This window comes from Pavona decussata, unplaced genomic scaffold, assembly GCF_977016875.1.
Source record: "Pavona decussata unplaced genomic scaffold, jaPavDecu1.1 SCAFFOLD_67, whole genome shotgun sequence".
Lineage (NCBI taxonomy): Eukaryota > Metazoa > Cnidaria > Anthozoa > Scleractinia > Agariciidae > Pavona > Pavona decussata.
In genome coordinates, this window is record NW_028145486.1 from 1874940 (window position 1) to 1888345 (window position 13406).

At 39.1% G+C, this 13406-nt stretch overlaps 2 protein-coding genes across 3 annotated transcripts in view; both read left to right on the forward strand.

The window, feature by feature from the left end:
- LOC146478011 (uncharacterized) overlaps positions 1 to 13406 on the forward strand; it is a 166750-nt gene that overhangs the window by 84118 nt on the left and 69226 nt on the right. The gene's annotated exons all lie outside the window — the stretch shown is intronic.
- Positions 1 to 13406, forward strand: part of LOC146478014 (uncharacterized) — a 39874-nt gene that overhangs the window by 24325 nt on the left and 2143 nt on the right. The window contains exons 6-13 of the mRNA XM_085112728.1: positions 4624 to 6154; positions 7540 to 7777; positions 8354 to 8396; positions 9012 to 9059; positions 9833 to 9903; positions 10472 to 10514; positions 11843 to 11890; positions 12981 to 13028. Coding sequence (XP_084968854.1) covers positions 4624 to 6154; positions 7540 to 7777; positions 8354 to 8396; positions 9012 to 9059; positions 9833 to 9903; positions 10472 to 10514; positions 11843 to 11890; positions 12981 to 13028 — 2070 coding nt within the window. The remainder of the gene's footprint in view (positions 1 to 4623; positions 6155 to 7539; positions 7778 to 8353; positions 8397 to 9011; positions 9060 to 9832; positions 9904 to 10471; positions 10515 to 11842; positions 11891 to 12980; positions 13029 to 13406) is intronic.

The following is a 13406-nucleotide window of genomic DNA, read 5'->3' on the forward strand; positions in this document are numbered from 1 at the left end:
TGTGAGTAGTTGTTTGAGGGTTTGAACATTCTTCCTCCACTTCGTTTGCATCTGTTCAGGTAGGATTTCATCCCATGAATATCCTGCGCTCCACATTGTAGATCGATCCTCAATTCGACCGTTGCTGGAGTTACGAGACCTATAGGATCCCACAGCTGAGCAACGCAGGCAAGACAATTCCTCTTCGTCAGATTCCTCACATCTGCAATGAATTCGTTTTTCTTAAAGGAAAACTTTTCATGGGTTTTGTTCCATGTATGACCAAAGAAATCGGTAAATTCTTCATCTGTCTGGTCAATGTTCTTGTTATTAGAATGCCATGCTTTGATTTGGAATTGGCCTAAGGAGAGTATGGCGTCGATCTCATCCGTAATTCGCTTGCATCTCGCTTTGTCCTCATGGAAGCCCCCAATGCCATCAACATAGACATGAGTACAGAGTTCTTTGGCTGCTGCTGGGTACATGGCTTCCGGGGCCTTTGGCCAGGGTCTTGATTGCTCCAGCTGCAATATCTGGTGCCGGTTTGTCGCCAAAGTTTAATCTCGTCCACTGATAGACTCAGGGCTGTTCTCTATCATTTGTTCTCCACAGAAACCTATGGAACTCTTTATCATCTGGGTGAATCATTACTTGATTAAACATCTTGCACATGTCGCCTGTATACGCAACTTTGTCAAAGCGCCAAGCCTAAGTACGTTAGGCAAACTGTTGACATAGTTCGGTGCTTTCTCGAGATGATCATTTAATGACTTTCCATTTGGTCCCTTTGCGGAGGCATCAAAGACTAATCGAACTTTGGTAGTTCTGTCTGGAGTAAAAATCGCTTGTAGGGTTAGATACCATTCGGGCATGTCGTGATTGACCTTTTCTGCGGGTACTTCTACAAGGAACTCTAAGTTAAGTTTTTGGTCGCTATATCAAATTCTATTTTTTTTCTTGGGGGGGGGGGGGGGTCGCGATGGGCTGAGAGATGAGACTTCAGGCCACGAGTTAAGTTCTCGGTCTCGTTCTTTGTACTCGGGCCGTGAGGTTAAGTTCACCACATGACGTGTCACATACAGGATGAAAGATGCAAGACACAAGTGACTAAAAATAAGACTTATTCCAGAGAGAACTATCTCGGAAATTCTTAATGACTACTTTAAATCATTTTTTTCCAAACCTGTAAATATCCGGACTTGAACAATGATGACGCGAAACGCTTGCAAAAGTTTTTGTTTTAATATAATGTCAGTGATCACCACAAGATTTGGTAGAAAGCGTAGAACACTTGAACGTGGCCTTCACAACGATTATACCAGAAATTGTTGTTAGCGTCATCAATGCTCGGGTTATACAGGTATTTATATGACTCTCGGTTCGTATTGAAACATAATCAATGTACAAATGGTTTCTGTCTCCAAATCAAAGGTGAAAACGTAAGGATTAAAGCCCGGGAATTAAAGCATCCCGGTATGAAGCACAAGGTATTCTACTTAACAAATGTTTTCCCCTGTATTTTACTTCCACTGCAAATTATAATGCAATTTTATCTGGTGGTTACTGATTGCTTCACTTTATCTCTGTATCTATCGATTAACGCGTAAGACGTTGTGTCATGAGTTACGTTATCGGTTGCGTTCTTTGTAGTCCGGCCCTGAGGTGCCGTGTTATAATTACGTGGGATGCCTTAAGGGGCATACCGTGTCAAAAGATGGGTTCCGTTTCTTTCATTTTTTTTTTCTTCGTCGTAGTCACAAATCTGCACATTAATTTATTACGCGGGATGCCCTGAGGGGCATACCGTGTCTAAAAATGGGTAGATTTCTTTTTTTTTTCTTCGTCTTAGTCACAAATCTGCACATTAATTTATTCATTAAACTCTGCCCTCTCCTAGTAAGGATGTACTGTTCTGATTGTCTTCAACAAAAACGGGCCAATGAAAATCCATCATCAGGGCGTGGCTCGCGAGGGAGGGGACCCACTGATCCCTACCTGTGTGATGTCAAATCGTCATTTGATTTATTCATTAAACCTAAAATTAAATTCTTCTCTCCCCAAGAGGGGATATTTTTGTCACTATTGTGGCGGCCATATTCTTTACATGTTGTAGATTCAAGTGTGCCATTTTAAAACAGAAAATTAACCATTTTGAGGCGGTAAATCAAAAAAATAACTTCTTAGAAGCACTCGGCATTTAAAACGGTGGAAATTGGAGAGTTTCTGGCGAAGGAACCATACTTTGTTTGACAGTTGTAGAACCACGATGAGACTGAGAAGAGGTCATTGATAAGCTTACGTTATCGTAATAGAATTTCCGGTACAACCATAAGTAGCGTAACACAAGTGAAACAACATAACGCGATCTTCGTGACTCAAACTATTCCATTAGCAAGGAAAGTGTTATCAATCTGCGAAGCATGCAATTGGAATGAATGAATCAGCCACAACATCACGCATAAATGGCAGTATAGGCTTCTTGTTTTTTTTTCCTTCGTCGTAGTCACAAATCTGCACATTAATTTATTCATTAAACTCTGCCCTCTCCTAGTAGGGATGTATTGTCCTGATTGTCTTCAACAAAAGCGTGCCAATCAAAATCCATTATCAGGGCTTAAATCACGAGGGAGGGTACCCACTTACCCTACCTGTGTGACGTCAAATCATCATTTGATTTTTTCATTAAACCTGGCTTAAATTCTTCTCTCCCCTAGAGGGGATATTTTTGTTAATATTGTGGCGTCCATATTCTTTACATGTTGTAGACTCAAGTGTGGTGTTTTAAAACAGAAAATTAACCATTTTGAGGCGGTAAATTGAAAAAATAACTTCTAAGAAGCACTCGACATTTACAACGGTGGAAATTGGAGAGTTCCTGGCGAAGGAACCATACCACTGTTTGACAGTTGTAGAATCATGATGAGACTGAGAAGAGGTCATTGATGAGATTACGTTATGGTAATGGAATTTCCGGTACAACCATAAGTAGCGTAACGCAAGGGAAACAACATAACGCGATCTTTGTGACTCAAACTATTCCATTGGCAAGGAAAGTTTTATCAATCTACGAAGCATTCAATTGGAATGAATGAATCAGCCACAACATCACGCATAAATGCCAGTATAGGCATCTTGTTTTGTTTTTTTCTTTGTGGTAGTCACAAATCTGCACATTAATTTATTCATTAAACTCTGCCCTCTCCTAGTAAGGATGTATTGTCCTGATTGTCTTCAATAAAAGCGGGCCAATCAAAATCCATTATCTGGGCGTAAATCACGAGGGAGGGGACCCGCTCACCCCTACCTGAGTGGCATCAAATCATCATTTGATTTATTCATTAAACCTGGATTAAATTTGTGGCGGCCATATTGTTAACATGTTGTAGACTCAAGTGTGCCGTTTTCAAACGGAAAATTAACGGTAAATCGAAAGAATAACTTCTAAGAAGCACTCGACATTTAAAACGGTGGAAATTAAAGAGTTCCTGGTGAAGGAATCAAGCTTTTTTGACAGTTGGAGAACCACGATGAGACTGAGAAGACTGAGCTTCTTCTGACACGAGGAAACTCCTACATGCTGACAAATCCACAGCGATGCCAAACTGCTGAAACTGAAGTCCACAGCTCACGAACCGCCAAGCCAAGATTGCTCGAAGAATTTTTTACTATTTTGGACTTGTATGAGGTTCACCACAGAGCACTCAATCCAATGGAAATCTGAGTATTTTAATTCTTGTACTCAACTTTTCTTTGAAATACAATAATTCAGTAGTGCGAACGTCCGTTACTGAAGTAACAAGTCGTCGATAGAAATCTTACTTACCATTCTTTATCCTTTCCGAAGACTGTGTTTATAAACTTCTTTACTTCTTGCTTGGTTTAGCAGACTGCGTAGTTTTTTCGTAAACCGCGTGGGTTTCACCCTTTAAATATCTATTTTGTCTCTAGAAATTAATTGGCACTCTTAAACGGGTTTACACCGTAGGGTGCGAAATAATTCTATCCAGCATAGTGTAATCGAGGCAGCGTGGTATAGTGGTTAGGGCGCCGGACTTGAAATCCGGAGGTCCCGGGTTCAAGACCCGCTCTGACCACTAGATGGAGTTGTTTCTCGGTAGCCCCAAGTTCAACTCCTTTGGCCGTGCTTGTAAATAGCCAGCTGGTCTACCTCCTGCCAGTTGGGATTTTTAACCATGTTATTTTCAATTTAAATTATTTCTTAATCTTTGTGACGTTTAATGCTCCGCCCCACTAGCACTTGTGCTATAAACACTGCCAAGGGTAAAAAAAGGTAATTATTATTATTATTGTTGTTATTATTATTATTAGACATAGCCTTAAAATTTGAAAATCACTATTACTCATATCAGTTTATGCCATTCCTCTGTTCGAAAATGAGCCATTATAGCCGAGATCGGTTGTAAATCATTTTACGACAAACACGTTTTAAAATATGTTCATCGTCAACTTTCAACAATTTAGTTGAAGAGGTTTAAAGTCGGGCAAAATCCCATACATTTACTTAATTAAAAAAAAAACATGAAAAAATCTGCTCAAAAAATCACTTCATGCCGTTTTTTACCTACTGCATGCTGAGATTTAAGTTGCCTTTTTCCTTTTCTTTTTGGTTTGTTTTTTCAATAGAAAAGAAAACTCGTGTGAGTGGAAATGAAAATGAAGCACTAGACGTGGTGCAAGAGAACATAGATCCCGTGCCTCAAAAGGAACCCTTCCTTGAAGAAGAACAACTGAATGAAAAGGAACAAGCCAGGGAAGAGATGCCTCCAGAAATTGCCTTCCTTTTAGAAGAAGGACTAAAGGAAAATAAAATGGAGAAAGATGACAACATTTGGCCGGTCATTTGGGATTTTGCAGGACAAGACGTCTATCGCGCCATACATCCCATCTTCATGTCTCCAGACGACATCTATTTGCTTGTGGCTGACATCACAAAGAACCTAAGTGACAAAGCGGAGTGTCATTTAAATCAGGGTAAAAAGGAGGAAAATGTACCAGCCCGTGACAACGAGGACACCAATTTGGATCACATGATGAGGTGGCTGGACTTGATACACTCCTTAAAAAAGTGTGGTGACAATGAAGGTCGAACTGGTGAGTTCTTCCTACCGCCAGTCATATTAGTGGGTACCCATGCTACCAATCCAGACCCAAAACCAGACACCGAATTGATGTGGAAGAATTGTGAAGGGATGCCTGAAGAATTGGCAGGGCACATCGTCAGGTGTCTACCAATCGATAACACAAGGGCTGGCATGACAACAGACCAAGAGAAAATTGTGACTTTGAGGAAGGAGATACTGAATCTAGCAGATAAATTGCCGCATGCAAAAAAAGAAATCCCTTTGCAATGGCATCGTGTTGAAAAAGAAATTACTAAAGAAGCCCGGCAAGGAAAGAAATACGTGCAGAAGAAAGCCTTTTACGCAGACATTGTATCGAAATTCTGTAAGCTTGACATCGACAACGAATTTAATGAACTCCTATATTTTTTGCATGCCCGTGGTTCAATAGTTTACCATGAACATTCCAGTGATGACGATGGTCTAGTTGTTTTGGATCCCCAATGGCTGATTAATGTCCTTTGTGAAATTATAAAGGTGACTCCGAGTACGGACGAGCCATTTCTTATCAGAAACGATCGCAAGACATTAGAAGACAAAGGAATCCTTACCACAAGATTGCTCGATCATGCTTGCCGAAATCAGAATTTAGATCCCATTAAATACTCTTTAATTTCCTTGATGGAAAAATTCAATCTACTGTGCAAGTGGCCGGCAAGCAGAAGTGGAGATTCACGCTTTCTTGTGCCATGTATGCTGAAAGCAACTGCCAAAGAAGGAAACTTAGAGGATAAGATTTGCACCTGCTCTGCACCTGTTTACCTCACTTTTGGAACACTTGGAACAAATTATGTTCCAAGTGGACTTTTCTGTCGCCTGGTTTTGCTGTTTGCAAAATGGCTGTCAGTATCGCAGCATACACATGAGTACAGACTGTACGCTAATGAAGCCCGATTTGCCATTGACGCACAGCAGTTCCTTCATCTGATGTGCTACAAAACAGTCATCAAGTTGTGCATTTTCCCCAGTCTATCAAAGCATTTTATCACAAAGGATAACTCCAGAAGGTCAAACCGTTATATCGACGTTCTCAGGTGGGTGGTCAGTAAAGTCTAAACTCTAGTAAAGTCTTCTTATGATAGTATTTTAACCAAGTTAATTAACTTGTGCAAATAGTTGCTGAAAGCGCATGCGCTTTGGAAGCATTCGTTTAATGTGGAAGTGATTAATGAAAATCCAATATCACTGAACTTATACAAAATGTCAGGGCCTACCTTCAAGCCACGTTTAAATTTTTAAAGTCGCCCTCCTTCCCCTCATCGCTGTTGCTTAAGCTCTTTCACGTTGTTCTCGAGTAGGTAGGTAATCATACTCTTGTAAAAATTTAACGTTGTTAAGTAAATAAACCCCTTCAGGTGGCTGGTATGTCGGCTGATAATGTCCGCGGCTGAGAGATTGTCCGAAAAATGAATATTTGACCGAGAAGCGAAGCTTCGAGGGCAAATGTGAAATTTTGAGGACAATCTCTCAGCCAAGGGCATTATCAGCCGACATACCAGCCTCTTTCCGCTGGCTTTGTTTCTTTTCAATGGAAATAATGGAAGGGCAAATATCGACGCAGGCGGGGGTTATTGCGTGACAACCGTCCTGTGAATTTGCACCACGTGACGTAAAGTAGCCAATTAAATCGCGCGAAAATTAATGGGTGGGTTATAAAAAGATTTATTTTCAACCGCATTCGCTGGATTATTTTTAAACATTGACACTAATTTTCGACAAGGAGACGTAAATTTTGCCTCTCACTTCAAAGATGGAATGTAAAACGGAACTGGACCAAAAGTTTTGTTAATGTAATTAGAAACGTTGATGTTGTATTCCCCCTTCTCTCTTTGCCCAATGGTGTTCTTTATGTAATGTTTAAAACACGAGCAGCAGTGTTTTATCGGGATTTAAAACCACGAGGCGCCGAGTGGTTTTAGACCTGATAAAACACGTGCTGCGAGTGTTTCGAACGGCTTCAAAAACATTCCTGGAAAAGCGTGTGTCAAGAGAGTTCATAACAATGATGCTTTTGTGAAGGTTGGAAATTAGCATACGAGAAAACATTAAACACCGCAGACTAGGAGGAGGTTTTATCGGGTTTTAAAACCACTGCACGCGATGTTTTATCGACCATTTGATAGGTGAATGGGCTTATGAATACGGCTACTTAAAAAGGAATCCGTAATAAACTGAAGAACTAGGCTGATTTAGTAACAGAACGGGAACGTCATTTGAGGACGCGAGAGCTCGCGGAATAGTCTGGACACGAGTATATTTCGACTCTTTATGGGCATTCTTGATGCGCGCGCCCTTGTCAACTGACGTTCCTGTTCTGTTGCTAAATCAGCCTACAAAATAGGTTGAGCAATTAGCTTTGATTCTGTCTGTTCCGTATATTGATCAGGATTTAAACTGTTGTTTTCGTTGTACTCTTTAGCCACTTGAAGGAGTTCCTGGAAAAGCTTAGGAAGGAGTGTCACTGGCTACGTTCAATGAGCGAGAAGTTGTGTGCTCAATGTCCACTTTGTTTAGGAGAAAACCCAAAACATTGCACCCGGCACAACAGGAAAAACTGTCCACACCATGACTGTGCCCACTACGTTAGTTTGGACTCAAACCTTTGTTGTGAGCCTGGTCGCCCTCTGCCACAAGAACCTCTTCGACCATGGATTGAGGTCAGTGTGCACTTAGAATTGGTTTTTTAAATTATTTCTTCGGTTTGTCTCGTTAATTGCTTTTTGTTTGTTCTCTTTGGTGGCTTGTTTGCTAGATTGCCCTTGTTTGTTGGTTTTCTCTACATTACACTTTTTTATCATCTAATTATTTTATCATTTTAAATTGATCTATTTTTTAACGGCCTATGGCCTATATTCGGTAGTAAAGCACAGTATATTGTCCCGGTGAGATCATCTCTGTTAAGCGAACACTTGTTCGCTAAATTGCCCTTGTTTGTTGGTTTGTTTTATGGTTTGTTTTATCTACATTACACGTTTTTATCATCTAATTTTTTATCATTTTAAATTGATCTATTTTTTAACGACCTATGGCCTATGTTCGGTAAAAGCACAGTCCCGGTGAGATCATCTCTGTTAAGCGAACACTTGTTCATTGTCTCGTAAAACTCGTAAGCTGCTACCTGTTCCAGAAGATAACGCTTCATGCCATTTTACGCGATCGCTTATGAGGGATTTGACTTAGAACAGGCACAATACCCATTACCTGGTTAACTTCAAGTTTTAAAACTATTTTAGGCTTTGACGTGTTTGAAGAACCCTGAATCGACGGACAAACCTGGTAAGTTTCGCCACAGAATTTTACTTCTGATTCGTAGTGTTATTTCATCCATTAAACGTGCTAAAGTGACCTACCCTCGCAACTAATCTGACAAATGTGTATGCGTGCAAATAGAGAAGAAGATTATAAATGCATCCAGGTGAATTTCGTAAAGTGAGGGAAAATTTATTTGAAAGTTCTTGAAACCTTAAATTAATTTTTAGTTGTTAATACATGCAGTCAGTTGGGGTGGGGGGAGGAAGGGATCTGTCTTTGATATTGCCGCTTTTCTTCTTTATATGACTGCACCTTTCCCCAGTAAAGAAATCTGTCCATCATTCCTGGATGTGTAACAAGCATGCGTGAAAGTAGTTCATTTCCAGGTTCATCTCTATTCAACGTCCGCCATATTGAATGTGGAGAATTCGCTAAGCTAGATGTCTTATATGTCCGAAGAGATAGCGGATGACTTGCTAATGATTGTTTTATCACTGTCAGTATTTTTTACCGTTTGAAAAGCCCATTCATTACAATACATTTTTAATTGAACTACTATGAAATAAAGATTAGCTCTCCCTCTCTCTTTTAGTTAGCGACTTGATGTCGTGCTAAAATAAAGCTTTTCGTCTTCGACAGGTGGTGCTTCTGCCAAGAATCAGCGTCCAACTAAGAAGAAAAAACCAGGTTCGTTATTTTCCAGTGGCAATGAGATAAATGATATATCATAAATAATGGAAATTTAGGGTTAAAAAAAACTGTGAACGATCAATCTTGCAAAACGTTGGATCGAACAGGATCATGGTCAGTCAGAATCGAAAAAATAGAAATGAAAGTCAAAAGGGCCACGTCACATCATATGTACTTCCGCTTATTATTTTATTTTAGCCCTTAACTTCCTGTGAGGAGTACACTCAGATAAGTTCTCACAACGAGACTAAAACGTTAAAGATGGTTTATTTATTATTTATTTATATATTTGTTTAGAGAGCTTTCTCCCCAAATTTTTACTATTTATGTGGAAGTCTTATCTACGAACAAGATATAGGTGACCGTGAAAGAATAGGTTTACCTTTAGAAAGAGCCAAGACTAGTTATTGGATGTCCCCAAAGAAAATGTTTTCATTACACATAATTCACAACCTTAGGCCATTACCATTAATTGTCATTAAGAGAGTTTCTTTCCCATACAGAGATAATGAATGGGATATTCCACCCTAATTAGTTGTCATTGAAGACTTTTTCAAAACATTTTTTTTGACCTTCACTTTTGACTTGGACTTTTCTTTATCTTCAGCTTAAAATTACCTTTAAAAAACATTTTTCAGCAAACGAGATCAACACTTTGTTGATTAATTTTCAATCTTTGATTAGCGTTGATCGACTTTCAAACAACTGGCCCCTGCTGTTTAGATCACAATGAGTCAATATCAAAATTAACTTCCTGTCTTTCATTTTAGATGAAATCAAAGAGGGCTCTGTCGATAATGAGGATTTAGAAGAGTTGTCAGAGGAGCTTGAAGATTCTTCGGTAAGTCCACTTTGTTTAGGAGAAAACACAAAACATTGTATCCGGCACAACAGGAAAAACTGTCGACACCATGACTGTGCCCACTACGTTAGTTTGGACTCAAAGCTCTGTTGTGAGCCTGGTCGCCCTCTGCCACACGAATCTCTTCGACCCTGGATTGAGATCAGTGTGCACTTAACATTGGTTTTTAAATTATTTCTTCTCTTTGTCTTGTTACTTTCTATTTGTTTGTTCTTTTTGGTGCCTTGTTTGCTAAATTGCCCTTGTTTGTTGGTTTGTTTTATGGTTTGTTTTATCTACATTACACGTTTTTATCATCTAATTTTTTATCATTTTAAATTGATCTATTTTTTAACGACCTATGGCCTATGTTCGGTAAAAGCACAGTCCCGGTGAGATCATCTCTGTTAAGCGAACACTTGTTCATTGTCTCGTAAAACTCGCAAGCGGCTACCTGTTCCAGACGATAACGCTTCTTGCCATTTTACGCGATCGCTTATGAGGGATTTGACTTTGAACAGGCAAAATACCCATTTTCAGGTTAACTTCAAGTTTTAAACTTTTTTAGGCTTTGACATGTTTGAGGAATCTTGAATCGAAGGACAAACCTGGTAAGTTCCGTCACAGAATTGAACTTCTGATCCCTAGTATATGATGTTATTCGATCCATTCAACGTGCTAAAGTTTGAATAAGCAGTGAAACTTCAATACTGTTAACGGACAAAGGGCCGGCTGGGAAGGTATGTTAACGCGTTGAGGTTGGGCCACAAATTTACTCGGATTGGTGTTGACATTCCAAAGCAGAAATTGTTTGCAGACCTTCTGCACCTTTAAAAAATGAAAAGAAGTATTTGAGTCCAGCTTTTACTTTGTATTTATTGCTTTTTAGAAGAAAAGGAAAGAAACGGCGTCTAAGTGACCTTTCAAAACTCATAAACTTTCATAAACCCATTGACCTATCAAATGGTCGATAAAACATCACATGCAGTGGTTTTAAAACCCGATAAAACCTCCTCCTTATTAGGTTCACAAACGCATCATTGTTGTGAACTCTCTTGACACACGCTTTTCCAGGAATGTTTTTCAAGCCGTTCAAAAAACTCGCATCAGGTGTTTTATCGGGTCTAAAGTCACTCGGCTGCGCCTCGTGGTTTTAAATCCCGATAAAACACTGCTGCTCGTGTTTTAAACATTACATAAATTAATTTACTGAGCCAGTATGATAAGATAAAGATGAGCTTTCTCTTTTAACTGGCTTCTTGATGTCGTGGTAAAATAAAGCTTTTCGTCTTTGACAGGCGGTGCTTCTGCTGAAAATCGGTGTTCAGATAAGAAGAGAAAACGAGGTTCGTTGTTTTCCAGTGGCAATGAGATAAATGATAGAAATATAATATAAATGAGAAAAACCTACTCTCGCAACTAATTTAGCAAATGTGTATGAGTGCAAATAGGGAAGAAGATTATAGATATGTCCAGGTGAATTTCATAAATAAGGAAAACTTTCTTTGAAAGTTCTTGAAACCTTAAATTATTTTTCAGTTGTTAATGCATGCAGTCAGTTGGGTTGGGGGGAGGGAGGTATCTGTCTTTGATATTGCCGCTTTTCTCCTTTACATAATTGCACCTTTCCTCAGTAAAGAAATCTGTCATCATTCCTGGATGTATAGCAAGCATGCGCGAAAGAAGTTCATTTCCAGGTTCATCTTTATTCAACGTCCGCCATATTGAATGTGGAGAAGTCACTCGACCAGATGTGTTACATGTCCGAAGAGACAGCGGATGACTTGCTAATGATTGTTTCATCACTGTCAGTATTTTTTGCCGTTTGAAAAGCCCATTCATTACATTTATAATTGAGCCACTATGAAATAAAGATTAGCTCTCTCTTTTGATAAGCGACTTGATGTCGTGCTAAAATAAATCTTTTCGTCTTCGACAGGCGGTGCTTCTGCTGAAAATCGGCGTTCAGATAAGAAGAGAAAACGAGGTTCGTTGTTTTCTAGTGGCAATGAGATATATGATAGAAATATATTATAAATGAGAAAAACCTACTCTCGCAACTAATCTGGCAAATGCGTATGAGTGCAAATAGGGAAGAAGATACGCCTTATCACGGTTTTCGACGCCATTTTGACACGCTTGAAATAACAGGGTCTGTATGGAAATCCGATGTCAAATAATTTTCATAAAACATCGCTTCTGAAAAATTCATGAATTGGAAACTTTTGGCACTAGGAAAAGGATTTTAAGAAAAAAATTGGAAGGATGTAGCTGTGCCAGAAAGCGCCCTGTCGTGTTTTGAACTTTCCATATATTTGTCTGTATTTTTTTCCCGCGAACTATTTTTAGTAGCAGTTCACGTCTGGTTCGCTATACAGACAAATGTATGGAAAGTGCAAAACACGACTGGACACTTTCCGGAACAACTACATCCCTCCAATTTTTTTTCTTAAAATCCTTTTCCTAGTGCCAAAAGTTTCCAATTCATGAATTTTTCAGAAGCGACGTTTTACTAAAATTATTCGACATCGGATTTCCATACAAACACTGTTATTTCAAGCGTGTTTGCCTACTCGTCAAAATGGTGTCGAAAACCGTGATAAGGCCTATTATAGATATATCCAGGTGAATTTCGTAAATAAGGAAAACTTTCTTTGAAAGTTCTTGAAACCTTAAATTATATTTCAGTTGTTAATGCATGCAGTCATTTGGGGTGGGGGGAGGGAGGGATCTGTCTTTGATATTGCCGCTTTTCTCCTTTACATGATTGCACCTCGCCCCGGTAAATAAATCTGTCAATCATTCCTGGATGTATAGCAAGCATGCGCGAATGTAGTTCATCTCCAGGTTCATCTTCTATTCAACGTCCGCCATATTGAATGTGGAGAAGTCGCTCGGCCAGATGTGTTATATGTCCGAAGAGAGAGCGGATGGCTTGCTAATGATTGTTTATCACTGTCAGTATTTTTTGCCGTTTGAAAAGCCCATTCATTACATTGATAATTGAGCCACAATGAAATACAGATTAGCTCTCTCTCTTGATGTCGTGCTAAAATAAATCTTTTCGTCTTCGACAGGTGGTGCTTCTGCCAAGAATCAGCGTTCAACTAAGAAGAAAAAACGAGGTTTGTTGTTTATTTATTTATTTGTTTTTATGTTATTTGTTTGTTTATTTATTTATTTTTATATTTGTTTAGAGAGCTTTCTCCCCAAATTTTCCTATTTATGTGGAAGTCTTATCTACGAACAAGATATAGGTGACCGTTAAGTGAAAGAAAAGTTTTATTCTAGAAAGAGCCAAAACTAGTTATTGGATGTCCCCAAAGGAAATGTTTTCACTGCACATAATTCACAACCTTAGGCTATTACCATCAGTTGTCATCAAGAGAAATTTTTCCCATACAGGGATGATGAATGGGATAGGACTGTAATAATCTGGGCCCCAGTACATTCCTTATTACTTGTCAATGAAGACTTTTCAAAACATTTTTTAACCTTCACTT